This window comes from Leptopilina boulardi, unplaced genomic scaffold, assembly GCF_019393585.1.
Source record: "Leptopilina boulardi isolate dan_hultmark-lab unplaced genomic scaffold, ZJU_Lbou_2.1 LbouV2_110, whole genome shotgun sequence".
Classification (NCBI taxonomy): domain Eukaryota; kingdom Metazoa; phylum Arthropoda; class Insecta; order Hymenoptera; family Figitidae; genus Leptopilina; species Leptopilina boulardi.
This window is the reverse complement of record NW_026137653.1, coordinates 1,095,103-1,121,462: the sequence shown is the minus strand read 5'-3', so window position 1 is coordinate 1,121,462 and position 26,360 is coordinate 1,095,103. Positions and strand designations below refer to the sequence as shown.

General features: G+C 24.5%; 3 protein-coding genes across 7 annotated transcripts; 2 read left to right on the top strand and 1 right to left on the bottom strand.

The window, feature by feature from the left end:
* The first annotated feature begins 95 nt into the window (after positions 1–95).
* Positions 96–14,236, top strand: LOC127277169 (neprilysin-2). 4 transcript variants are annotated; one of them, XM_051298051.1, is made up of 11 exons: positions 96–250; positions 427–535; positions 9,329–9,459; positions 10,793–10,849; positions 10,927–11,172; positions 11,246–11,457; positions 11,524–11,700; positions 11,869–12,363; positions 12,433–12,724; positions 12,807–13,057; positions 13,124–14,236. In XM_051298051.1, exons 1-11 carry the CDS (start codon positions 214–216, stop codon positions 13,460–13,462), a joined length of 2,346 nt encoding a protein of 781 aa, XP_051154008.1. In that variant the 5' UTR covers positions 96–213; the 3' UTR covers positions 13,463–14,236. The 4 variants fall into 4 exon arrangements, with proteins under 4 accessions (XP_051154008.1, XP_051153999.1, XP_051154022.1 ...); XM_051298042.1 differs by having other exon boundaries at positions 10,709–10,849; XM_051298065.1 differs by lacking the exons at positions 96–250; positions 427–535 and adding an exon at positions 3,850–4,160.
* LOC127277206 (eukaryotic translation initiation factor 3 subunit G-like) lies at positions 14,181–16,055 on the bottom strand. Of its 2 annotated transcripts, XM_051298120.1 has the most exons (3): positions 15,856–16,055; positions 15,031–15,480; positions 14,181–14,947 (listed from the first exon to the last, which is right to left on the bottom strand). In XM_051298120.1, exons 2-3 carry the CDS (start codon positions 15,476–15,478, stop codon positions 14,517–14,519), a joined length of 879 nt encoding a protein of 292 aa, XP_051154077.1. In that variant the 5' UTR covers positions 15,479–15,480; positions 15,856–16,055; the 3' UTR covers positions 14,181–14,516. The 2 variants fall into 2 exon arrangements, with proteins under 2 accessions (XP_051154077.1, XP_051154069.1); XM_051298112.1 differs by lacking the exon at positions 15,856–16,055 and having other exon boundaries at positions 15,031–15,490.
* Positions 16,056–16,317: 262 nt separating this feature from the next.
* Positions 16,318–21,579, top strand: LOC127277192 (calcium homeostasis endoplasmic reticulum protein). The gene is made up of 8 exons (XM_051298077.1): positions 16,318–16,497; positions 17,230–17,400; positions 17,853–18,468; positions 18,538–18,609; positions 18,693–19,080; positions 19,158–19,540; positions 20,275–20,640; positions 20,743–21,579. The coding sequence occupies exons 1-8, from the start codon at positions 16,479–16,481 to the stop codon at positions 21,026–21,028; spliced, it is 2,301 nt and encodes a 766-aa protein (XP_051154034.1). The 5' UTR covers positions 16,318–16,478; the 3' UTR covers positions 21,029–21,579.
* Positions 21,580–26,360: the final 4,781 nt, after the last annotated feature.

Below are 26,360 nucleotides of genomic sequence, written 5' to 3'. Positions count from 1 at the left end.
GTAATTGAGTTTCTTTATTAGACTAAATTTCCATCTATTGTTTCAAAATATTGTTTTTATTTTGAAAATGAAAACAATAATCACAAAATTTTATAGTCCTCCAGTAAATATTTATATATTAGTTACGATTTTAGTGTTTGAAAAGTTTTCCATCTAGTTGTTTCAGTTACAAAATTATATTTAAATTTTTCAAAAAAATTTAATTTTTAAATAATGAGTTTTATTTTACGTTTTAAAAATGGACAATCAAGTGAGTTATTTAAAAAAAAAAAAAAAAAACAAATGAAATTTAACAATTGACGACTAAAAAATACATTCACGTATAGTAAACAATTTCTGTCATTTATGGTTTAAAAACGAAAGATTATGAATTAAAAATTATTATTATTATTATTATCTATTAAAAATTTGGTAATTTTTTTTTAGGAGATTCAAAAGTTTCATACCATTCTTCAAGTGAAATGTTGGAAATTCATGATCCTGCAAATGATCGTATTTACAATTCCGTTTATCAAAATACAACAGAAGAAAAAATGTAAGTTTTCTTTTTTTTTTATTTTGTACATTTTCAGGAGTTAAAAAAAAATTGATCATTTTTAGAAAAATATTTTAGAAAATATTAGAGAATTAAAATGAATGCAATTTAAAAAAAAAAAAAAAAAAAAAAAAGGATCACGCAAATATACGTAGAGAGAGATATATATATATATATATATATATATATATATACATATATATATATATATATATATATATATATATATATATATATGTATAAATTCCTTTTTGGATCCCGTTAGCATTCTTTTACCGTTTTTTTTAATTAAAAAGAAAAAAAGGAGATGATATTAGGAATTCTTTTTTTTATTTTTTAAAAAGAGAAAACTTTGAATATTTAAAAAAAATATTTTTTTTTTTTAGTAAATATTTTTTGTGATTAGACAAGGAAAATTCATTATTTGTAGGGTCGGGTAAAAGGACAATGATACAAAATTCTTTGAAATAAAGTTGAACCTTATAAGGAAGATAAAAAAAATAATTTATCTTCTTATCAATTTCTTTTATCGACAAAATATTTTATCTCATTATACAATTTTTACTGTACAAAAAGTTAATTTTTGGAAAAATTGAACATTTTTTTTTTTTTTTTTTTGAAAAATAGTCAATTTTTAATATAATTTCTGTATTTAATTTTTTTTTAAATTTTTATTTTATAACTTTTTTTAAAAAAATTTTATTCATATTAGATTTTTTTTTTTGAATTTTATTCATATTAGATTTTTTTTTTAAATTTTATTCATATTAGATTTTTTTTTAAATTTTATTCATATTAGATAATAAAATAAGAAATATAATTGATTCTACGGGAAAAAAAAGAATTTAACTAAAACTGCGCAATAGATTAATTTTTTTCAAACAAATGCATCATTCTTTTATGTTCAATATACGATAAGGGAAAATAAGATAAGAATATGAATTTTCTACCTTTAAGTATAATTGATATAATACTCTTTATATAAGGAAGCATGTATAATAGATACATAATATATAATATAATATAATCTAATAATATTAACAAAAGTAATAATAATATTCCAAGTATTTTAATTTAATCAATAATAAAGATGAAAAGTTTTTTTTTTACATAAAAGAAGGACGTAATTAAATATGAATAAATTAATTGCATCCATTAATGACTATTTATGGAAACTGTAAATCTATCCGTTTTGAAGTGAAGAGTACTGCATCAAATATAATAATAAGAAAAATCAATATAGGCACTTTATTTTTAAAATTAGCTTTTTCTAAATCACTGAACTATTTTTAATAATATGAATCATATTGCTCTATTAGTTTTTCATAAAAATCATAATTGAAACAAATTTTATTCTCGAATATTAGAAATTGCTTTCATTTTTTTTTTTTTAAAGTTAAAGAAAATTTTTTTATTAAATAATTAATTAGTAAAAATTTTAATTAATTTGAATTAGTGATTCAATTTTTGCTTTTGAATTAGTTAAATTAAGTATTAGTAATACCAAATTATTATTCTATATTATTTTTTTTATTTGTATTATTAATTAGCAAAAAAAAATTTTAGTATAAAATTAGTAAAATTTATATTATTATTATATATTATTTATTTTACTATTTCGTATTATTTAGTACAAAAAATTTTTTCACTATCAAATTAGTAAAATTTAACTAATTCAAAAGCAAAAATTTAGTTATTTATACAAATTAGTTAAAATTTTTACTAATTTGAATTAGTGATTCAATTTTTGCTTTTGAATTAGTAAAATTTAGTATATTAGTAATACCAAAATTATTATTATATATTATTTTTTTTTATTTGTATTATTAATTAGCAAAAAAAAAATTTAGTATAAAATTAGTAAAATTTATATTATTATTAATAAATTATTATTATATTATTTATTTTACTATTTAGTATTATTTAGTGCAAAAAATTTTTTCACTATCAAATTAGTAAAATTTAATTAATTCAAAAGCAAAAATTTAATCATTTATATACAAATAAAAAGTTAAAATTAGTTAAATTTATAGTTAAAATTTTTATTAATTTAAATTTTTAGAGAGTGTACAATGTAAAATTGTAAAATATAATTTTACTTGAAAATTGAATAATAAAATATCGACACAAGTGTAATATTATAGCTTATCATTGATGTATTATTTATTAGCTTGAGTGATCTACAATCAAGCCAATCAATCGAAATAAAAGTATATATATATATATTTATATCAACCATTGATATTCTATTGCTATGATAAACATATGTAAAAAGAAAATCTTATTTTTAACGGAAGAAAAGAATCTTAATTCAATAAAAAAATTAATATAATTTCTTCCCTTAAAATATAAAATTAAAATCTTTCATTTTAATTTTTTTGGAACCATTTTTTTTTCAATTGCGAAATTAAGACTAGTTTTTAAAAATAATTTACATTATAAATTATTTTTTAAATTATTATAAAAGTAATTTTTATTATTCCATGAAAATATAGAACAATAACAAATATGGGTTGGTTCTATCATACAATCCATCATGTAACAATCCTTTTTTTTTTTTTTTTTGCTTTGTAGACAAAAGGTGGAAAAATTTGTAGATACTTTCAATTGTCGTAATTGAAAATTACCACACCAAGGATGTTTTTGTTTCTTTAGTGAAATTTAATTTGTAAGCATATGAAAATATTTTTATTTAGCTATAAAAACATTTTTATGTTTTAGTCGCACGTTTTTACTTGTTCGCGCGTGAAAATTTGTACATTGTAAACGTGTGAAATTAAATAAAAGAAAATTGTTCTTAAAAAAAAAAAATTAAATATAACAATAATTATTCCAAAAAATTATAATTTCACGTGTACTTTTACGTGAATCTACATGTATGATAAATTGATAAGAGAGATTAATCAAAATAAATTCTCGTGCTTTTGTTTACTCATTTGAAAAAGGCCGGAGTTTAATCGCGCGCGTTTCTTTTATTCAATTTGCATTGAACAATTTATAACATTCAGAATTGTTTTTTCTTTCATAAAATTACTTTTTTTAATTATTTATGGTAACAATTTTTTTAAATTTATTTAATTTCAAATACGTGATGATTATAACATTCTTTTTTTTTCTACATGACTAATTTCACATTCCATCTAAACACGCAGAATGAAATGATTTAAATAAATGAAATATATAGACAAAATTTTTTGATTAGTGATTTCTTGGAAAATGAAATGAAAAAGACGAAAATTGATAGCTATAGGAAGCAGGAATAAGTGAGAGAATGAGATTGGGTGGGAGAGGTGGTTTAAATACGAGGAGAAGAACGCGCACTTGTTCAGTCCGGTGGAAACACGTCTAGAAACTGATTCATCCGGACAAATAATAATTTAAATAAAAAATAAATAAATAGAAATCTATTTAGTGTAGTTTTTGTTGTATTTAACGATATGGAACATCCGTTTTAATAATTATTTATTAATTAACAATAATTTTTTTATTATTTAAAGTGAATGCTGTGACATGTGTCAGTGAAATAAAGTATAATAATATATTTTACGAAAAAAAAAAAATAAAAAGTAATTTCCTTGGGGGGAATTAATAAAATGACCAACAGTATGAAGCAAACAGTGATCAAGTAAGTTTCACTTACTTTTTTTTTTTTTTTTTACCTGAAACCTGAAATTGAATCTCTTTTTTTAATTGCGTTTTTTTTTTATTTTAAATACGTTGATATTTATGCAAAATTTTACGAAAACTTTCACTGATAACTTGTGTATATTGTTAATGAGGAAAATCACAATTTCTTAAAATAAATTTTAATTGAAGAGATAAATTCATTGAAGAAAATTGTTATTTACAAGTCACATTGATTATTTTATAAATTATACAAAAACAAGTGAATAATTAATTTCTTTTGTTTTAATTAATGTTAATAAATATTTAGATATTTTTGTAAAATATTTTACATTTATTTTTTTTTTTTTAATAAATCATCAATTTTTGTGATTTCAATGCACGAAACAAATCGTCGAAGACTCGGTATGGTTACAGTCTTTCCAAGCGTTGATGTTACAATATTCACAGTTGTGATCATTATAATGAATAATTTTATACTTATAGAAGAAATTTAAAATTTGCGTTTTTATTATAATTATATTTAAAATTTGCTTTATTACGTAATTTTAAAAATAAAAAAAAAATTTAACCGGAAGATATAAAAAAAAAGAAATCTCGAAACACGTGATAATAATTTTAGCCTCTATGTATTAAGTATAATTTCCCTTATTAGCGATATGTTTCTAAACATATTTAGATATTTGGTGACAATATGTATTTTAAAATTTTGCAGATAAGTATTTATTCCGGAAGTAATTTTTTTAATTTTATTAATGTCTGTTACGTGATAACAGGTTTAAAAATAATGTTCAATTATTTATCATCAGAATTTTCTATATCGAAAATAGAAAGTATATCGTTTTTTTCAAAATCAATATAACAATGATTGTGAAAGTTTCATTTAAACGTGTTACGTTTATGAATAGAAGGAAAAAAATTATATTTTTCGACAAATAAATAGTCATTTATTTAAATTATATTTTAATTAAAAGTAAGTAATTTTTTTTAAAAAAAAGTATGATTTTATTATTCAAAATTTGAAACCTATTTTTGATGAAAAAAAGCTAAAATTTTCAGGTGAAAAATTTAACCCATTGAAATTTACTGTTCAGCTTTGTTGTGTATCAAACATTCGATACCGCTACTTCAGAGACTTTATATTTACAAAAATAACGGTGTCTCATATAATAAATCCTGTCGAGATATACATATAGATTCTTGATTTTACCCTATTCAAAATAAAAGTTTTATATTTAAATAAAAATAATTTAATAAACAACAAATTTATAAAAACAATTTTTTTTTTAAAACAATTATTTTTTAAATAATATTAATAGTTAATGTAATTTTCGTAAATGAATCGTTTTTAAATAATGATTAGAAACATTTATTTTAGAAAATTGTTCTTGAAGTGAATAATTACTACTCAGATAAATTTTTGCACTCGTATATAATGATTTTATACATTCCTAGTTAGGTGATTAAACTTTACATGGTCATTGAGCACATTACACAATAAGTCGAGTAATGGATTACATAATTGAATATAAGCTAATTTTAGCTTTAATTGTTATAAAAATAAAAAAAATGGATCGCCAAAAATAAATTACGATTATTAAAGAATTTATTTTTTGCAATAAAAGTGAAATTTTTTTTTTTTTTAAATATTAATTCACCTATTTGAAAAATCACGCTGATAAATTAAGCATTAAAAAATTAATTATCAATTTTAACTTTCAAATGCGGGCCTCAGGCCTTGCAAAATCGAATTCTCGATTGCATCCAACATTAAAACAAAATTTGCCTTTTTTTAATCTACTTTATTTATTTTATATTGTTTTTAATATTGTTATTTTTTAATTGGAATTTTTTTATTTTTATTTTTGAATTTGAATTTTTTTAATAATTTTTATTTTTTAATTATGAAATTTTTACAATTACAAACATGAATTTGCTTGACCTATTAAAATCAAATAATATTTCTGACATGTCTTGAAAAGAATATGCGTATTGTTATTTTACGCGATAAAAATGATAATGACATTCGAATCAAACTTGTAAACTGATTTTGATCGAGGTAATTTCCCGAATCCTTGACCGACGAAAACCATATGTATTTATATGAGGTCGACGGAATCAGAAATTCTAAACATGAAATTGCAATTACCTTTCGCTTATCTGAAAATTCAAATACAAATTTTATTTTCATACTCGCGAGATTATATGTAAAACAATTGAAAGGAGGTCAAAGTTTCTTCTTTTGTTTTTTTTTTTTTTGTCTATAACAAAACAAAAAACGCTTTTTATCTTAATCTCTCTACAATTTAAGAATATCAATTTTTTTTTTTTAATTTATACGAAATTAACGTATTTTGAAGGTCTTTGATTACGCGTTTATTTGAATAAATTATCATTATAAATGAAAAATTTTGTAAAAGAGACAAATTGAAAAATTAGAAATAATTTTAGAATTCTCGTAGTTTTCAAACTAAGGAAAATTAAGACAATAATGCTATCCGCAAATTTTGTAATTTAAAGTTCGCGACAAATTTCTGTTGAATTATATATATATATATATATATATATATATATATATATATATTTGACGTTCGTGACCTCTATTTCAAAAATTATTCACTTTGAAGTAAAATCATTTTTTTTCCCCCAAAGACGAGAAATTATTGTCAAATCAACACTATAGGAAAAATAACGCTTTGAGGATCAAAAAAAAAAAAAAAAATTCGAGAGAATAAGAAATTTCTTTTTAAATGAATTATATATATTTTTTTACTTTTTTTTTTTTAACCGACAATTTTTTTGAGAAATAAGAAATAATTGACTCGGTAACAAAATATTGACCTGAAAAGTTAATCTTGAAAATAGGTTTACTATGAGGTTTGTGAAAATTGTCCAATCAACTTGACATGATTACTGAATCACTGGAGTGACAAATTTGGGGTTCCCCGGGTGTGGCGCTTAATTCTATGTAGTATCAAGGGCGAACGATCATTAAATTTTCGCATATAACTTTCTAACCAGAAGAAGTAAACATCATTTTTTTTTTTTTAGAAATCAATAAACATTTTTTAATTTATTTCAAAAATGATTTTAAAATTATAGTTTTTTTTTTTTTTTTTAATATTTTTAATTTTCGATAAAAACCAATAATTAATATGCAAATTTATTAGATAACTTATGACGTAATTTCACGTAAAAGATACTAGTATTTTTTTTTCAAATAATAATTTTTAAAAAATTATAAAAGTTTCGTATGATATTTTTTTTTTTTATAATTCTCTGAAAAATAATTTTAAGAAAATTATATAGGGCTTTGATATAAAAATACATGTTTTCAACTCTTTTTATAATTTTAAATTTGTTTTCTCATGCATTCCTTCACGACTTTCAGAAACAAATTGAGTGGTATGAATATGTCTAACAACAATGCATATATCGCAGACGTTGACTTTCTAATGAAATATAGGTGTGCATATAAGAAAATGTCCAATATCTCGTTTTTTTTTTTTTTTTTAATGCACTTCGAGGTCAATACACTCGTTATAATTGGATGATCGATTTTATAAAACAATTCAAATCCAAATTCTAGTGATTCAAATTATTGAGAATTCCAGTAAATTCCATATATATGTAAAATCAAATATTTGAATAATTTTAATTGAATTTTTTTTTTCTGAACGAAAATCATTTCTCGTGGTTCTTTTTTTTTTATTATCAGCACACCAGAAAAAAAAGTATAATTATAAAGAATAAATTGTAATAATTTTTATGTTCTATAATTAAATGATTCGCAGAAAACAATTACTCGTTTACTTGACCGATTTTCACAAAAGTTCAAGGAAGGACATTTTTTTATAATAAAACAAATATTTATGTTTTTTAAATATGTCACAGATTTTATCTTGAAAGTAAAAAAAATAATGAAGAAAGTTAGAAATATTTCGATAAAATAATTACAATTTATAATGAAAATGAAGAACAATTAAGATAATCGTCTTTAATCAGTACATATTTAGTATAAATGAATAATAACAGTTTTATTATTATTAAGGTCACGATTTACATATTTTACCTTAAAAGGTGCTCTAAATAAATTATTGCTTTATTTTCTACAAATTAATTTCGTTAAAATCTCAGTAATTCGAATATAGATGAGAAAATATTTATATAAAAAAAAAAAAAAAAAAAAAAAAATTCCCCAAGAAAGTTATTTTTTTAATTAGCAAATTTTTAATTTCGATTTTATTTCAATTAAAACATAATTTTCGCGAGAATATTTATGAATACCACAAGAGGAAATGACATGTGCTCTTCAAATATAATTACGATTACGGTGAACCCACTATTTCCTCTAAATCTCAATTAACTCGTTACCGCAACATATATACATATATACAAACACACAAGAATTAATCATCTTCTAACATGTTGTCACGAATCATGTACTTATATAATACAAATCCAGCCAAATATTGTGTATAGATTTATATATTAATTTTGTCCATTCTATTTCACGAAAAAAAAAATTTATTCTATTTTTTAGAAAATTAATTTTAAAAAAATATTTTTAAACGAAAATTTAAAAAAAAAAAATTTATTTTTAATTCTTAATTAACAATAATTCCATATAATTATATTATTAAATTTAAATTATTAAATAAAAATACATAAATTATAAATATAAAAAGTGTAAAAAGACGGAAAATTCCAAGGTTATAATTTATTTTCAACAAAATGTGATTACTGTCATAAACTCGACAAACATTAATATATAATATAATAGCGTTAGATCTTGTGCACTTTCGTCTCTAAAGTAGACTTTTACTACCGTAACGATAACTCACACCCGGTGCAATATATATATATACTGATGATGATGATATACATTTCATCCTGATGTGTACCAGTTTAATATAATATCAGAAATCGATTTCTCTTTAAATTTTTTTTTTTACGATTCTCTTTTTCGCAATTTCAAATAGATTAGTCTTGCTTTGAAAATAAAATGCGAAATCGTCAAATAAAATAAATATTTAATATTAAAATTTTTATTGAACAAAAAAATATTTACATTCACAAGAGTTGGATAATAATAAAAAAATTTCAATCCAGTAGGAAATTATTTTAAAAAAAAAATCTTATTTTTCGTTTTTTTTTTTTTAATTACAGAAATCCCACCTGGTGGAGGAGACGATCAGCTTTGGAACGAGGTTTAACGATAATAGCAATATGTGGAGTACTTATAGTAATTGCATTAGCAATAGCTGTCGGTGTAATGTCATCAAAAGCCCAAAATTGTGGTATGATTTTTTGAAATGCCAATATTTTTATTTTGATAATTTATTAAGCTAAATAGATATTTTTATTTAAATATCATTTACAATTATAAAATATTTTTATGTTATTTATTTTTATATTATTTAAGATATTATTTATCAAATATGGGTTCAACTAATATAAATAAGTGGTATCATATTCATATATAATTAATATTATTTATTATTTTACCTAAAAATATTTGCTATCAAAATTTTAAAAATAAATTAAAAATTTTTTCTTTTTTTTTTTTTGCTCAGTAGTTGCTGATTATAATTTAGCTAATAGACATAAATTAAATGTATGCAAATAGCATGCAATTTTAAAATAATATAAAAATTAACAAATAATTTAAAAAAATTATTATTATTTAATTATAATTTTATTATTATTATTATTTTATTATTTAATTATCAAATTATAGAAAAAAAGAATTATTCGTTAACTGTATTAAAATTTAATAAAATTGCAATAGTATTTTTATAGAGTATGTAATCAAAATGATATAAGACGTTAAATCATTTAAAAAAAATGCCTTTTGTGTTGTAATGTCTCAAGAGTCAACTGTACAACATAAACATGCTTGATTCAATGTCAGTGTCAAATCTTTTTTGCTTTTTCATTTCTTAAATTGACAATTTGCCTGAAATTAATAACATATCATATTCGAAATGTCATTTAATTTAATCAATTAAAAAAAAAAACAGGCGCTATATTAATTAATTAGAATTTTTTCATTATAAGCAATATAATGTAAAAAAAAATAATTATTTTTTACTTTTTTTAAAATAAATTTTTTTTTTTTTTAATTTATCAACCACATCATTTTTATTGTTGCAAAACATGTCAGGTAGTTATAAACGTCAAATATATTCACCGCAAAGAATAATAAATGTTCACTTCATTTGTATAAAACAAAAGAATTCACTGCGAGAGAAAAATTACATTATTTTTGTTCTATTGAAGTTTCGTATGTTAATTCCTTATTTGAATAAAAAGAAATTAATATAAAAAAAATCATAAAAAATATTTTTATTTTTTTAAACATATTTTTGAAAACGCTTTTGCATTTATTTTGTCAAATATTTGTAATTTTTTTATTAATTTTATATTGCTTGAAAAAAAAAAAAAAAAATTGACAATGGTTTAAAAATATTAATGCATTCATATTATAACACTGTGTGCAATCATGCTTTTTTTACACCTTGCATCTGTGTCTGTATCTGCGAGTAGTTGCGACTAATACGGAGATGCTACCATCATCTGCTGATGCTTTAAGAAGTAAAAAACCATCTACATCAGGAAACAAAATTATAGATTCAACGTCCTCAAATCTCAAGGATATTTGTCTCACACCTGGATGTGTTAAAACTGGTTCGTAAAATTATTTATTTTTCTTTTTTTCACCGTTAAATAACAATAATTTATTTATTATTTTAATTTAATTACAGCATCAAGAGTATTGGAGTATATGGATACAAATGTAGAACCGTGTGATGATTTCTATAGATTTTCATGTGGCAATTTTCTTGAGAATACAATAATTGCTGATGATAAAACCGCTGTTAGTGCATTTAGCATTCTCAGTGAAAAACTTCAAGAGCAATTAAGAATTAATATTGAGGAAAATGTTAAATCAAATGAAAAAAAACATTTCAAATTGGTAAAACATTTATACAAAAATTGCATGAACCAAAGTAAGTTGAAAAAAAAAATAACTTTTAATTTTCAAAAAATTAACAAATAGTAATTATTAATTTTTCCCCACAGCTGAAATTAATAAAAAAGGTTTACAACCAGTTAAGGATATTGTTAAGAGACTGGGTGGTTGGCCAGTTTTAGAAGGCGCAGCATGGCAAGAAAATGATTTTGAATGGAAACAATCAGTAAAGAAATTTAGACATCAAGGATTTTCAGTGGATTATTTCTTTGATTTCAGTATTAATATTGATTTCAAAAATAGTACAAAACGAGTATTAGATGTAAGTATAGAGAAATTATCGGCGAAGTAAAAAAAAAAAAAACTAAGTATTTTGTAAATTTTTCAGATTGATCAAACGTCTCTAAGCGTTTCTCGTGAATATTTAACGAAAGGTCTTGATAATGATATAGTGAAAGCCTATTATAGCTATATGGTTGATATTGCCGTTCTTTTTGGAGCAAATAGAATTACAGCTGAAGAAGATTTGAAAAAATCACTTGAATTTGAAATAAAACTCGCAAATGTAAGTATTAAAAATTCTAATAGAAAATTGGCTTTGAGAAAATATTTCACTTATGAAAAAAAAACCGATTTTTTATTAGAATTTGAATAAAAAAAAAAAAAGTGTAAAAATATTTTTTTTCCTTTTTGATGAAATGGTAATTTTTATTAAAATATTTAATATCATTAGATTTCATTGCCGACTGAAAAAAGACGTAATATCACAGCTCTCTATAATCCAATGACAATAAGAGAACTTCAGGGAAATTATTCCAGTATACCGTGGAAGGATTATTTTAATGCAATTTTAGAGCCAATTATTTCAATAGAAGAAGATGAAGTTGTAATAGTTAATGTTCCAAGTTTTTTTAAAGATTTTGAAAAATTAATGGAAGAAACGCCAAAAAAAGTTCAAGCAAATTATGTAATGTGGCGAGCAGTTGCTGTGACAATTGGTTATTTGAGTGATGATGTACGTAGAAGACAATTGCAATATTCAACTGCTGTTAGTGGTAAAACAGAAAGAGAAGCAAGATGGAAGGAGTGTATTGATCTTACAAGTGGAAATCTTGGATTGAGCGTTGGTGCTCTTTATGTTCGAAAATATTTTAATGAGGACGCTAAAAAAAGTGCCGTTGAAATGGTTACTGATATTCGTAAAGAATTTAGAAAAATTCTACAAACTGTAAGTTAAATGTATTTTGAAATTATTTTCTCGAGATTTTAATTTTTTTTTTTTTTTTTTATTTATTAGGTGGATTGGATGGATGAAAAAACGAGAAAAAGTGCTTTAGAAAAAGCAATGTCAATGAGTACTCATATTGCTTATCCTGATGAGCTTCTCGATGATAAAAAACTTGAGGAATTTTACGAAAATCTTGACATAAATCCGGGAGATTATCTTCAATCAATTTTAAATCTTACGCAATTTGCGACAAATTATTCGTTTAGTAAATTGAGAAAACCATTTAATAAAACTGATTGGCTTTCTCATGGTAGATCAGCTGTTATTAATGCTTTCTATTCATCAATTGAGAACAGTATTCGTAAGTTGATTTAAATTTAATTCTGATGAGAAAATTTATTTTTGTTTCATATACATATTAAATATTCAAATTTTTTTTTTAGAATTCCCAGCTGGTATTCTTCAAGGAATATTTTTCAGTAAAGACAGACCACGATATATGAATTACGGTGCAATTGGTTTTGTCATTGGACATGAGATAACTCATGGTTTTGATGATCAAGGTCGTCAATTTGATAAGGAAGGTAATCTCATTGATTGGTGGGAACCAGAGACGAAAGAAAAATATCTTTCAAAAGCTGAGTGTATTATTCATCAATATGGAAATTATACAGCTAAGGAAGTTAATATGAATGTAAGTTATAATTATAAATATAAATAAAATACAAAAATTGAAAAAAAAAAATTTATTTATTTTTAGTTGAATGGTATTAATACTCAAGGAGAAAATATTGCCGATAATGGAGGAATAAAAGAATCATATTTAGCCTATCAAGAATGGGTTGAACGAAATGGACCCGAACAAAAATTACCCGGTTTAAAATATACACCATCACAACTTTTCTGGATTAGTGCAGCACAAACATGGTGCAGTAAATATAGACCAGAAACATTGAAACTTCGCATCACTACTGGAGTTCATAGTCCTGGAGAATTTAGAGTTTTAGGTCCACTTTCAAACAGGCCAGAATTTGCAAAGGACTTTAATTGTCCAATTGGCTCAACAATGAATCCTAAGAAAAAATGTTTCGTTTGGTAAAATAGTGATATTTTTAAAAAAAAATTTCATCCAATAAAAATTTTTTTCAATGCGTCTAATAACTTTAAACACGATAAACTTGGTAAAATTAAGTATATTTTAAATCATATATATATATATATATGAAGTAGGCTCATTTTTTGATTTCAAAAAATTATTTTCTTATAGATAAAATAGTCTTTGATTGATGTTGTGTAAATCTTTTCAAAGAGCAAACGTGAATGAAAGTTGTAAATACATTGAACGCAAAAGTAATGTGTTGATCAGGTGAAAAAGTTTAATGTTTAGAACATTAAAAAGTTGTTGTCCACAGTTAAAGATATTATATTTAATAATTATTTAATTTTAGACTGTGCGTTTATTGTCTATATCATGTCGAGATTAATCTTTTCTAATATTGACAAAAGTTCGTTTTTTTTTTTTGTTTTTTATGAAAAACTTTTTAAAGTAGCCATGAATATAGAAGTGTGAGAAACATTTTAAATTATCATTTTTAAGTACTTAGTCAATGTAGTATTATTATTCGTTATGTGTTTATTGAAAAAAAAAGATAATATGCGATATACTAAAAGTATATTCTACTAAAATAGATCATACGAAAATCATTTTTATGAAAAAAAAAAAATTGTCAACTTTGAAAATTTTATCTTAGGAAATTAGTTTCTTTTTTAATGAAAAAAAAGAGAGTAAGGATACAAAAATTCCTATAATGCGGTACTTCTGTACAGTTGCTGTATTTAATAATTTTTATTGTAATAAATTTTTTCTAAAATATTGATTTGAAAAATATTTTAATCAAAATGTTTTTTTAAGGATTATATTTAAGTAAAATTATTTCAGATTTTGTTATATTTCCAATTAATCTCTCCGATATATATAAATCAGTTTAATACAATAATATGAAAAATATAAGTTTCATAAGAAAACTTATATTACAAAACAATGAAATGATTTAATGATAAATGATTCAAGAAATTTTAATTATTCAGTTTAAAAAATGTTTTTTTTCGTCAAAATATTGATTTTTTTTTGTTGATTTTACTCAACTTGGAATTTAATTATTTTGAGCTGGTGGCTTAGACCAATCTACATTCAATATAAGATGATCATATCCATAACCGTTTAACAGAGAAATTGCTTTAGCTGCCTCGGCTCTATATTTAAAGTGAACATAAGCGAATCCTTTGCAGACATTACTTGGTTTTTCCTTAGCGAGATAAAGTTTTTGAATAGCTCCAAATGGTTTGACAAGGTCCTCTAAATCGACATCAGTTGTGCTTTCAGACAAATTTGAAATTCGAATTGCAGTCGTGTCATCTCGACGTTGCATTTGCATTGAATCACCGCGTTTATTACCTCCATCACGCATGCTTGGAGGAACGTATTTACTACCTTGTGGCTTGCCAATATCTGCCATTGCCGCTGCAGCATTTGCAGCAGTAGTCGCGGGATTCATTAAAGGCTTTTTATCATCTGGTATTTTACCTTAAGATTAAAAAAAAAAAAATACAAAATATATCTCTCGCTATAGACAAATAATATAAAATTTATATAGAAAAATAACTTACCACTGCCAAGAACAGTGTCCTTGTAGGGACATTTTGATGTCCAATGATCACCATTACAATTACGACATTTCACCACTCCTTTATCACCCATATTCTTTAATTTATCAAGTGAATCTTCTTCAACTTTATTATCTTCTTCTTTGCTCGAAATAAATTGAATAAATACATCTTCAGCAATAACAGTTGTCGCTGGATTTGGTCCTGGCCTATCGTCAGTTGAATCACCAAATTTATCCCAATTTTTACGAACGGCTATGGTTTTTGAAACAATACGTTTCTCTATTTTATAAGTTCTTACAACTTTAACTTTTTTATTATCATCATTAAATTTGTATTCAGTGAGAATTTTAAATCCATTTTCATGAACTTCAGTTGGAGGAGGTAAACTTCCACCTTCTTCTTCAACCTCATCAGCCCAACTTGATTTTACCTCAAACGCTGCTGGCATTTCTAAAAACATAAATTATAAATCGATATTTTATTATTATACTCTTATTTTTACAGAATTTTATCAAATTATAACATAATAACACAAATTTACTAGTCAAGTGAAAATAAACTTTATAAAATACCGTTCCTGGTAATTTCATATAATAGAAATACTGACAAACACTATGTAGAGAAAGTGAGGTTAGACAGCTGCACGTGCCAACCATTTAACAGATATTTAAAAGTAAAAACTTATTTGGTATAATAAAAATAAAGCTGATTTACTCTTTTTTGACTTAAATCTTCTTTCTTCTAGATTATTACAAATATATCAATGAAAAGAAAGATAAAATCAACGCATATGCAAGCAAATAGATACGTCAAAATGATACTCACCGATTTCTGTTTTTTAATCTTTTACTTGGATATTAAATACACTTCAATATAAATTGTTGTATGAGAAATTATATTTAACATATATGTGCGTTAAAAACAAGTTAAACATGAAAAAAATCACCAAATTTGTTAATTATAATTACACTAACGGCGTGGCCTTAGCAATAGAACTTCAACCCACTTTGACGGGAAGGAATAGTGAAACATGGAACAGTGGACTGAACCAATGGACACTGAACCAGTTTGAATTGAAAAACGGAACAATTATTTTAAAAATTAAATATTGTTAGTATAACATTTATAATAATTAAATTTTAATTAACTAACAGAATTTAAATACAGTTTTTCTTATTTTAAATTTTTTAATCGAGTCCTTTATAATTATAATTTTTAGCGCTCAAAAATAGTGCCCTCTATAATTGATTTCATTTTCGTTTTCCTCTAGCGGCAACATCGCGCAATTATTGTTCCGCAAAAAATGGCGGATCATTAGCGTTGTAGAAGTGCGTGGAAAAGTATAATGTTTTTTAAAAGTGAAATAATAGAGCGATTAAATCAGCCTGAGGATAATTAAATTTGTCAATTGTTTGTGATTGTGAAGTGGTGAAATTATACATGAAAAAATGGATCAAGCTCCGACAGGTAAACATCCTAAATGCGTATGCCGGGCTTCTACGTGATTACACCCTTTTTATTAATTAAATAAATTTTCCTTAGGGCTAATTATCATTCTAATGAAATTTTCACTTATTTTAATTTATCTATAATCAATTTACAACTTATTAATTGTTCCTAAAATTTTAATTTCAAATCTATTATTTCAAAAGTGTAAGGTTATGTCAAACCGTTGATTAGAATATTGAACTGATAATATTCAATTTTATATATATATATATATATATATATATATATATATATATATATAAAAATGAATAATTAACAGTCTTTTTTGCATATTATATAAAAATTATACATTATTTATTAAATTTACAATCATTTTTCATTAAAATTAAGAATTTTAATACGTTTCAAAATGTCAAATTAAACTATAAATATTTATTTTGTTTCATTTTTTATCACTTTTAGATATTAATTAAATTTTGATTAAAAATTTTTGAAAATAGAAATCTAAATTGATTTTAGTTTTATTTAAAAAATTGAGTTTATTTTTACAACAGGTTTCAGAACAAAAATCGAAGTTATTAAATTTAGGTAATTAGGTTTTTAGGTAATGAATTCTTCTTCTGCGTTTGAGGTATTTCTGCGTTTGTAATAATAATAATAATAATAATAACAATATAATATATCTATTATTTAGTCAAAATATATAGAAAAACAAATTTCCTAACTAAAATTATTTTTGATGAAATACAGATACGGATCTCCGCAACATTATTGACAAATTGGCCCAGTTCGTTGCTCGTAATGGACCGGAATTTGAGCAGATGACAAAGAATAAGCAGAAGGACAACCCCAAATTTAGTTTCCTGTTCGGTGGAGAGTACTTCAACTACTATCAGTACAAAGTGACGACGGAGCAAGCCAGTAAGTGGGAAAAACCCCTTAACAGCTACAACAATTGAAATTCATAAAATGGACATTATTCACGCTAGGAATGAGGAGAGTGCGTTTGAAATGGAAAAAGACAACGCGCACGTAAAATATACATTCGTAATGAATGTACAACGCAATCTTTCCATGATTTTGAACTTACGTTTTCTTATCAAGACGGATAGATGTAAATCGCAATTTTCTTTAAAATTGCCAGATTTCAACGACATAGTCGAAAAAAACATATCTCTATTTTATCCAATGTTAGCTATCAAAAATAATCTAATTAATTTGTACTTCAATCCATCGGGCTCATTAACTTAAATTGCCAAGATTCTTATCGGTACAAGAATTTAAAAAAAAAAATATATATTCAACGTTTTTATTTTCAATATCGCATGACATCATTAAGCATCATTCAATAATCCACCGTCATTCGTTTACAGTTTTAAAGCAAAAAGGAATAAATCCAATGCAAAATGCAGATCCACGTTTAAACGTTTCGCAGCAGCAGCAGCAGCAACATCAATCTGCAACATCGGGCCCACAGGGGATGAATAATGTCAGTCTTATGTCAAATTTAAATACTCAAAACAATGGCCTCAATTCAGTTGGGACACCAGGTTCATTAATGACTGGGACAATTGGCGGAGGGACAAATACAGTACCATCGATGGGTGTCGCAGCCGTTGAAAATTCATCAGCTGGTAATTTAAATGGACCACCAGCTTGGCTTCAAAATGAATTGGCAAATCTTCAATCACAACAGGCTACTCTTCAGGAACAAGTCCATCAATCCGAACAAAATTTAGCTGCACAGCATGCTTCACTTATGGCGCAGCAGCAAGGAAGAGTGGAAGATGCTGTTAGACAGGCGCAAGAAACAACATTGCAAAATAGTGCCGAGAGTACAAATACTGATCTTGTTGCTTTTGATGCTGTTTTACAACCAATAATTGACAGTTGTACAAAGGACAGTATAAGCGCTGGAAAGGCATGGATTCTTCAGCATTCACTTACTTCAGAAAGTAATCAAGTTGTTGCCGATCATTTATTAAAAAAGTAAGTTTTTTCTTTACATTCTCATTTTCTAAAAAGATTTAACTAATTGTATCATTATTTTTTTTTCAGAGTTATTCAGGGAACTTCATTTACCCAAAAATTACATATTGTTTATTTAGTAAACGATGTTCTTCATCATTGGTGAGTGATTAAAAAAAAGACACTATTTTTTATATTTACCATTTTTTTGTTTTCCAATTTTCAAAATAAATTTTAACGTATAGCGCTAGAAAAAAGTCAATGGATTTACGCAAAGCAATGGAAAGTGTGGTAGTTCCTATGTTTTGTAATTCATCATTAGCAGCATCAGAAGAACAAGTCACTAAATTAAATAAACTTCTAAGTCTATGGGAATCAAAAAATAATTATTTCGACGAGGGAATTGTAGATAAATTAAAACAACCAAGTACATCATGGTCAGAATATCAAGCTAGTCTTGTGGCGCTTCATGCATCGGCTATAACTCCAATTACAGCGACAACAAAACAAACATTCGATAATTATCAGGCACAGCATCAGGCATTTGTTAATCATGCCTTGAGACAAATACAAACTATTGAACAACAAAAGATTGCTATTGATCAACAACTTAAAAATCCACCACCAGTGATGGTAAATGTATTTATTTAAAAAAAAAAAAAAAAGTTTTAAGCCTTATTTACTAATTTTTTTTTTCTTTTGTCTTATAGAGTCAACCGCCTATTGGTGCGCCTAATATTCCTGGAAGTCAACCCGAAATCAATTTTACACAACCACCTCCAGGTTGGGGACCAAATGCAAATTCAGCTCCATTCTCTAATGTTCCATTGCCAGATTTTACAAAACCACCACCAGGATTTGGACCACAACCTCTTATTCATGAGCCTTCTGTGGAAGACTTATTGCCTAGTATGCCCTATTTTGAATTGCCTGCTGGTTTAATGGTTCCTTTGATTAAATTAGAGGATGGAGAGTATAGACCGCTCGATGCAGATGCAATTAGATTGCCACCTCCAGCTCCACCCAGCGATCGATTAGTTGCAGCAGTTGAAGCATTTTACGCACCACCTAATCATGATTCTCCAAGAGACAGGTGAAAATTAATTCCGTTTATGTCATCAGAAAATTTATTATTTACTTTCCTTCTTTGTTTTTTGTAGAAATATTTTCCTTTTATATTTATAGTTAATTTTGGAGCGCATGATTATCCCATAAAAATCATTAGTTAAAATTTTATTAGATATAATTATTTTTTAGACAAATTTTTATTTTTCCAATTAACATTTGACAGAATTACTTTTTAAATAAATTTTTACTTAACATAATTCTTATATTTTGAAATTTTATTTGGCAGAATTCTTAAAACGCCGAATTTTTATTTGTCCGAAATTCCAAATAGCCGAACAAACAATCGACAGAAAGATTTTGGCGCGATTTTTAAAATCAACTAATCACAATTTTATGGATAATTTTTGATTGGTTGATTTTAAAAAAAGCGCCAAAATCTTTCTGTCGATTGTTTGTTCGGCCATTTGCAATTTCGGACAAATGAAAATTCGGCGTTTTAAGAATTCTGCCAAATAAAATTTCGAAATATAAAAATTATGTTAAGTAAAAATTTGTTTAAAAAGTAATTCAGTCAAATGTTAATTGGAAAAATAAAAATTCGTCTAAAAAATAATTATATCTAATAAAATTCTTTAAAATGAAAATTCTCACTAATAATTTTTATGGGATAATCATGCATCCCGTTAATTTTGTCCCAAAAACGTTTGGAAACAATTTTTAATACATCGGAACATTTTTATTTTTATTTTTTTTTTTTAGTGATGGCTGGGAAAAATTAGGTTTATACGAGTATTATAAAGCGAAAAATGGAGCACGTAAACGAAAAGAGGAGGATATATCGGTTGGTATTAGAGAAAAAACAAAATCCCCTTCTCCGATTTTAAGGCCTAGATCGAAAAGTCCAAGTCCACCAAAGAAACGATACAGAAGTAAATCAAGAAGTAGATCGAGATCAAAATCACGTGGTAGAAGCAAATCTAGATCACCAACAGCGAATCACAGACGAAATAATCGTAATGTTAATCATAACAGTAGAAATCGAAGAAGGAGAAATAGTAATAAGGAAAGGAGTCCTGATAGAAGAATGGATAGACAAGATCGAAGTCCAACTCCGCCTAGTTTCTTGTTAGTATAAACTAATTTTTCTTATTATAAACTAATAACTCTTCTTTCATCAATTTTTATTTGTCTCTAATTTTTTTCGTTTTTTTTTCTTACTTTTCACAGAGGTTCCACTTACAGTAAAATACCAGAAGTCAGTATAGATGAAAGTAACAAGGGTCATCAATTGTTGAAAAAAATGGGATGGGGAGGTGCAGGATTGGGAGCTAATGAACAAGGTATTGAGGCACCAATTTCAGGAGGTGAAATAAGAGACAGAAACGATCAATATAAAGGTGTAGGTATTAATTTGAATGATCCATATGAGAATTTCCGAAAAAGTAAAGGTCAAGCATTTATCACAAGGATGAAAGCAAGAGCGGAAGAGCGTGCTGAGGAAAGAGGTGACTGAAATTAATTGTATAAAACTAGTTATTTGAACTTTTACAGTAATAATATAAGTTTTTTTGTGCATAGTTTTTGATCAAATCGTAACTAGATCAATTTTTATGTCTCTTGATAAAAATTTCTTTAAAAACAAAAAAAGAATGACAAGTGTCATATGGAAGATATTCCATTGTTCTTCCACTTTTAACAAAAAATAAAATAAAGTTGATAAGCACTATTTTATCACAATATACTCAAGGCAAAGAATTATAAGACGTTTGTTAACGTTTAAAAAAAAAATTACAAAATTTATAAATATTAGAAAAAAATTAAAATCTTCCAAAAAAAAAAAAATAACAGAAACACACACACATTTTTTCTATTGTACATGTTTACTACAATTGATAGTTTTTCTTTAATGAAAAAGAAAAACGAACACGATTTCCAACTTTTATCGTGTTGGCTTCGTAAATTAAAAAATACGTGTATTTATAGACGTATTAAATAATAATTACTATATTGGATACACAAATATAGCTCCGAAATAAAATCTGTAAATTTGATAAAAAAAAAAAAGATAGTAATTTTTTAACCATTTTCTAAAGAAAAATAGTTACCTAATTTTTTTTTTTTTTTATTCTCTAAAGTTTTAAAGTCCAAGTTTTATTAGTAGCAGACTTAATCAAAACTCGAAGAGAGCATAATAAATAAAAAAAAATTAAGTAAATGAGAGTAAATTGATTGCACGTCTGCAATAATTTTAATCAGTCTCCTTATGAACCCCCGAGTGAGAAATGATAATTAAACTGAATAAATCCACTTGCAAACCAGTTTAGCTAAGATAACTGGCAGCTTTCAAGTCGTAAACATAGTTTAAAAAAAAGTATAGATACAATTTCAACTTTTTGTTATTGTTATTATTAATATCAGTGTTATCATTTGTGGAAAAATGACAATCATAGGGGATGAGAATGATTTTTTATCACTAGTTTCATGAAAAAAAATATATAGAATATTATAAGAACTAAATGAATTTTAATAATTTTAATTTCACAAATTGAATGTATTTTGGAAATAATTTTAATTTAATTTTTTCTTTTTGAAAAACAAATCTTTAAAATGTCATTGTGCTTTTATAATCCAAGCAAAAGTACAGTGACCAGATTATCAACAATTCACGTTTTTGCATGACTATCTTTTTCTTATCGACTTTAATACAAATTATGTTAGGAGATAGAACACGTTAAATACAAACGTGACTTATGTCGTCAAAAGTAAAATAGGGGAAAAATTGAAAGAACAAAAATTGTAGATTAACATTTAAAAATGTTGAAATAGAAAATTATTTTAGTAATATAAAATTTCGAGGGAAATTGCTTGAAATTGATTTCAAGGCTTTGAATAAAAAAAAAATTGATTAGATTTATTTTTAGAAAATAGAAAAATTTTGATTGGAATTTTTGATACTTAATGAATATACATCCGCGAAAATTTGACGTAAGAAAAATATTGACGTTGATTTTTTTTTTCTTAAGAAACGTAACAGGAAATACTTTGAAATGTAAATATTTTTTTTTTTTTTTTTTTGTAAACTAAATATTTACAATTTCATGTTTTTTGATATGAATTGTTTTTTTCGATTTATTTTTATATTTTTTTTGCAATATATGAGGGAATGATGACTAATGTAAATTTTTTGATTATTACAGTTGAAGTGTAGGAATATTTTTACGTAATATTTTTCCTTGCTGTAGAAGTCATTACGAATCATTAAAGTCGAGATATATAAGTGCCCTTATAAAGTCATATATACGTGTGATTGTTTTATATGAATATTTCGCAATTTCCATGAAATTAAATTATACCTGACTTGTATGTAATCGCCTTACAAAAGTTGAGGCAAAAAATATTAATATTTAGAAATATTACCAAAATGAATTCTATAAAATTATAGGCTTAATTTCTTTTTATATTAGTTTGAGAATTAATTATTAATTGATAATTTTGAATGATTTTCAGTGAAAATTACTAATTATCCAATAAAAATACTAATTCTCAAATATTTGTTTAAAAAAATGATTTTTCATTTAATACAAAAATAAAGAAAGTATTTGTTGAGAATTATTTTTCAGTGCAGGAGAGTTAGATTTCTTAAAAGAGGAAAAAAAAAACTAAAGTCGCTGATGAGAAAAAAAGTGCATTCTAATAGTCAGAAGTGACTATAGGTTCACCGCATTGCATTCCACGTGATCTAGAGGGAAGGGCACACCTCGGTCGCCAAGTCACGCGCTCTACCACGCTTTACCCTTCTTAACACGTGCACGCAATTTGTTGCACACATACATTTTGCAGGAAAAAACAATTTATATATATATATTTACTTTTCTCAATGACTATGAGAGTAAAATCTCTAAATTTTTTGTGCATTGAAAAACAAAATTTTTCTGTCCCTATTAAATTAAATAATAAAAAAAAAAAAATTAAATTTAATTAAATAAATTTTACCAAAGGATTTTGGTGTGTTTATCTGGAAGATAAAAGTAAATGTTTTTTTATCGATTTTTTATAGGTAAAATCAAAAATGTATATAATTTTTTTTTATAGGTAGTGATTGTTTTTTTTAAAGATGTAGACGAAAAATTTGAAGTTTCTTAAAGTTAAAGGCAGACGAGTATTTTCTCTTTGGTGTCGATCGGTCAGAAAATAACAATCTATTTTTGGAATTCACGTCACACACTTGTATATACATATAGCTGGACATTATAAGGTGTGCCAATGGATTTTGTAAATTGTCTTCAAAAAATCATCTTTTGTTTAGAAAATCACTTTTTAAATTCTATAGAAAATTATAAATATTTTAAATATATTTAAAAATTTACGTTGAACACTGAAAAAATAAAAAAATTTATTTGATTCAAATTTATCGACTATTATCAAATAAAATATTTACTTGAATCAAATAATTTTTATTTAAATTGTAATTGAATCAATAATTTCAGATATCATCTCAAATAATAATTATTTGAAATAAATATTTATTTAATAATTAGTCAAATAATTGAGTATTTGAATTAAATAAATTTTTTTTTTTCAGTAAAGATCTTTGTTTTGAAAATGTAAATTTAAAAAAAAAATTTCCTTTTTGTTTTGATCATAATTCTATTTTCGCGCATGTGGAATTTCACTGATTTATATTTTGAGAGTAAACGTAACATATTGTTTACATTAATGAGATGATTTTTCAAACTGGATAAAACAAGTTTTACACGTGGAATATATAAATTTTTATTTCACAACTAGACTGTAAAAAAAAAAAAAGATTAACATTATGTAACTAGAAAATGATGTTACAATGTATTTAAAGTCTTGATATCCTTGATTCTCTATAAAAATATTTGATTTTTCTTGACTTTTTCGTCAAAATTAAAAAATGATGAAAATATTCGAAAAATTAAGAATGATTATTTTTTTGTCTATTTTATTTGATTTGGAAAAATAAAGAAAAGTTTTGCAAGAGAAGAAGCGAATGTAATTTTTAGTAGCACAGAGATGAAAAGGTATTGAGAGGTCGGTACGGGTGTGGTGTGCGGTTTTTGTCCCGAGGTAAAAGAGTGGGGCAAGAGGAAAAGGTTGAACGAGCGAGCGCGTGACGGTACACGTGACTGGGAGCACACAGTGCTCGCGTGACCGGTCCCATGACGTCATAAGCACGTGTCACATGGCATGGTACATACTGGCAAAGCATGGCCAATTCTTGTCTCACCAAACTCGGCTGATAGTCACTGAACTTAAACCGATCTCTCACTTATATCCTCTCATTGTCTCAATTTTTTTTTCCAACTTTTATTATTCTTCATTTTAATTATAAAAAACAAAATTAATTTTTCCCATTTTTCTTTTTTTAACGTTTACATTTTTTTAATGTATATTTTTTTTAAAAAAATATACTAATTATTTTTCAATAATAATTAAAAATATTTATTGAAAAAGTAGTTTTTTTTTTCAAAAATAATCAATGATTGAATCTAAAATATATTCACACACATTCTGCATCTCTTCTTGTTCCGTTCTTCTGGAATTTCGCGGACGCGAGTCAACGGCCTTATCTCTCTTTTCCCCTTCCAATTTCTCCTCCTTTTCTTGTCTCTTCTTCCCGCAAGCTATAACGACATATACACGACAATGCCTCAACTTATGATCAAAAAAAAAAAATAAATAAATAAATATCTGCGAAAATATTTTACCTTTTTTTTTTTGATGAAATAAAAGTTTATTATATTGATATGAAAAATACAAATTCTTTAATTCAAATAATCGATTACATTATTAATTAAATATTTACTTGAATTAAATATTTGTTTTCAATAGAGAAATTATTGGTTCAAATATAATTTATTTTAATTCAAATAAAAATTATTTGGTTCAAGTAAATATTTTTTTATTTGATAATATAGTCGATTATTTGAATCAAATACATTTTTTTTTCAGTTAAGATTAATTTTAATTAATTAATATTATTATTACACTGAAAAAAAAAAATTATTTAATTCAAATACTCGATTACTTGATTATTATCAAATAAATATTTATTTTTATCAAATAATTATTATTTGAGTCAATTAAATGGTATTTGTTTCAAATACAATTTATTTAATTCAAATAAAAATTATTTGTTTCAAATAAATATTTATTTAATTCAAATAAAAATTATTTGGTTAAAATAAATATTTATTTGATAATACACAAGTAATTGAGTATTTAAATCAAATAAATTTTTTTTTTCAGTGTATACATGGAAAAAAGGAAAATGTAATTTTTTACTATTTTCTGGAGTAAAACGAGAATTGTTCGTAGGTTTCTGCGCATCACTGTCAACTTTTACTCCAAAATGTAGTAAAATTTACTCTGGAAATAGTAAAAATTACTACGGTAATAGTAAAATTTTGCTATACAGAAATAGTTAATTTGAAATTAGTTAATTTGGGAGTAAAAATTGACAGAGATGGACAGAAACTTCGGAGATAGTTTCTATTTTACTCCGAAAGTAGTAAATATTACTTTTTCTTTTTTTCCGTGTATTATTATTAAAATTAATTTTTTTTTTTTAGTTAAGAAGATCAACTCTAAACATTGAGTGAATTTACGCAAATGATTTATTATTTTAAATTAATAAATATCTTCAAAAAAAAAAAAACTATTTTATAGTTTTTTCTTCAATTTTTTTTTTTTTTTTAAATTCTGAAGGTGAAATTCGTCTATACCGGGGAGTTTTTTTTTTTTTTTACATGTACAAGTGAACGCGTTGCGCGTTCAATATTATATACGAACGAGTGAAAAGTCGTGGGCGATTCCCGAGT

What these genes read in the sequence shown, in the direction of transcription:
- LOC127277192 (XM_051298077.1), top strand. An exon ending in AACGATGTTCTTCATCATTG is followed by an intron (nt 18,610 to 18,692) that starts GTGAGTGATTAA and finishes TTTAACGTATAG; the next exon opens with CGCTAGAAAAAAGTCAATGG. An exon ending in CCAACTCCGCCTAGTTTCTT is followed by an intron (nt 20,641 to 20,742) that starts GTTAGTATAAAC and finishes TACTTTTCACAG; the next exon opens with AGGTTCCACTTACAGTAAAA.
- LOC127277206 (XM_051298112.1), bottom strand. Translation starts at nt 15,490, where the DNA reads ATGTTTTTAGAAATGCCAGCAGCGTTTGAGGTAAAATCAAGTTGGGCT. An exon ending in GGACACTGTTCTTGGCAGTG is followed by an intron (nt 14,948 to 15,030) that starts GTAAGTTATTTT and finishes TTTAATCTTAAG; the next exon opens with GTAAAATACCAGATGATAAA.
- LOC127277169 (XM_051298042.1), top strand. Translation starts at nt 214, where the DNA reads ATGAGTTTTATTTTACGTTTTAAAAATGGACAATCAA. An exon ending in TTAGAAAAATTCTACAAACT is followed by an intron (nt 12,364 to 12,432) that starts GTAAGTTAAATG and finishes TTTATTTATTAG; the next exon opens with GTGGATTGGATGGATGAAAA. An exon ending in CTAAGGAAGTTAATATGAAT is followed by an intron (nt 13,058 to 13,123) that starts GTAAGTTATAAT and finishes ATTTATTTTTAG; the next exon opens with TTGAATGGTATTAATACTCA.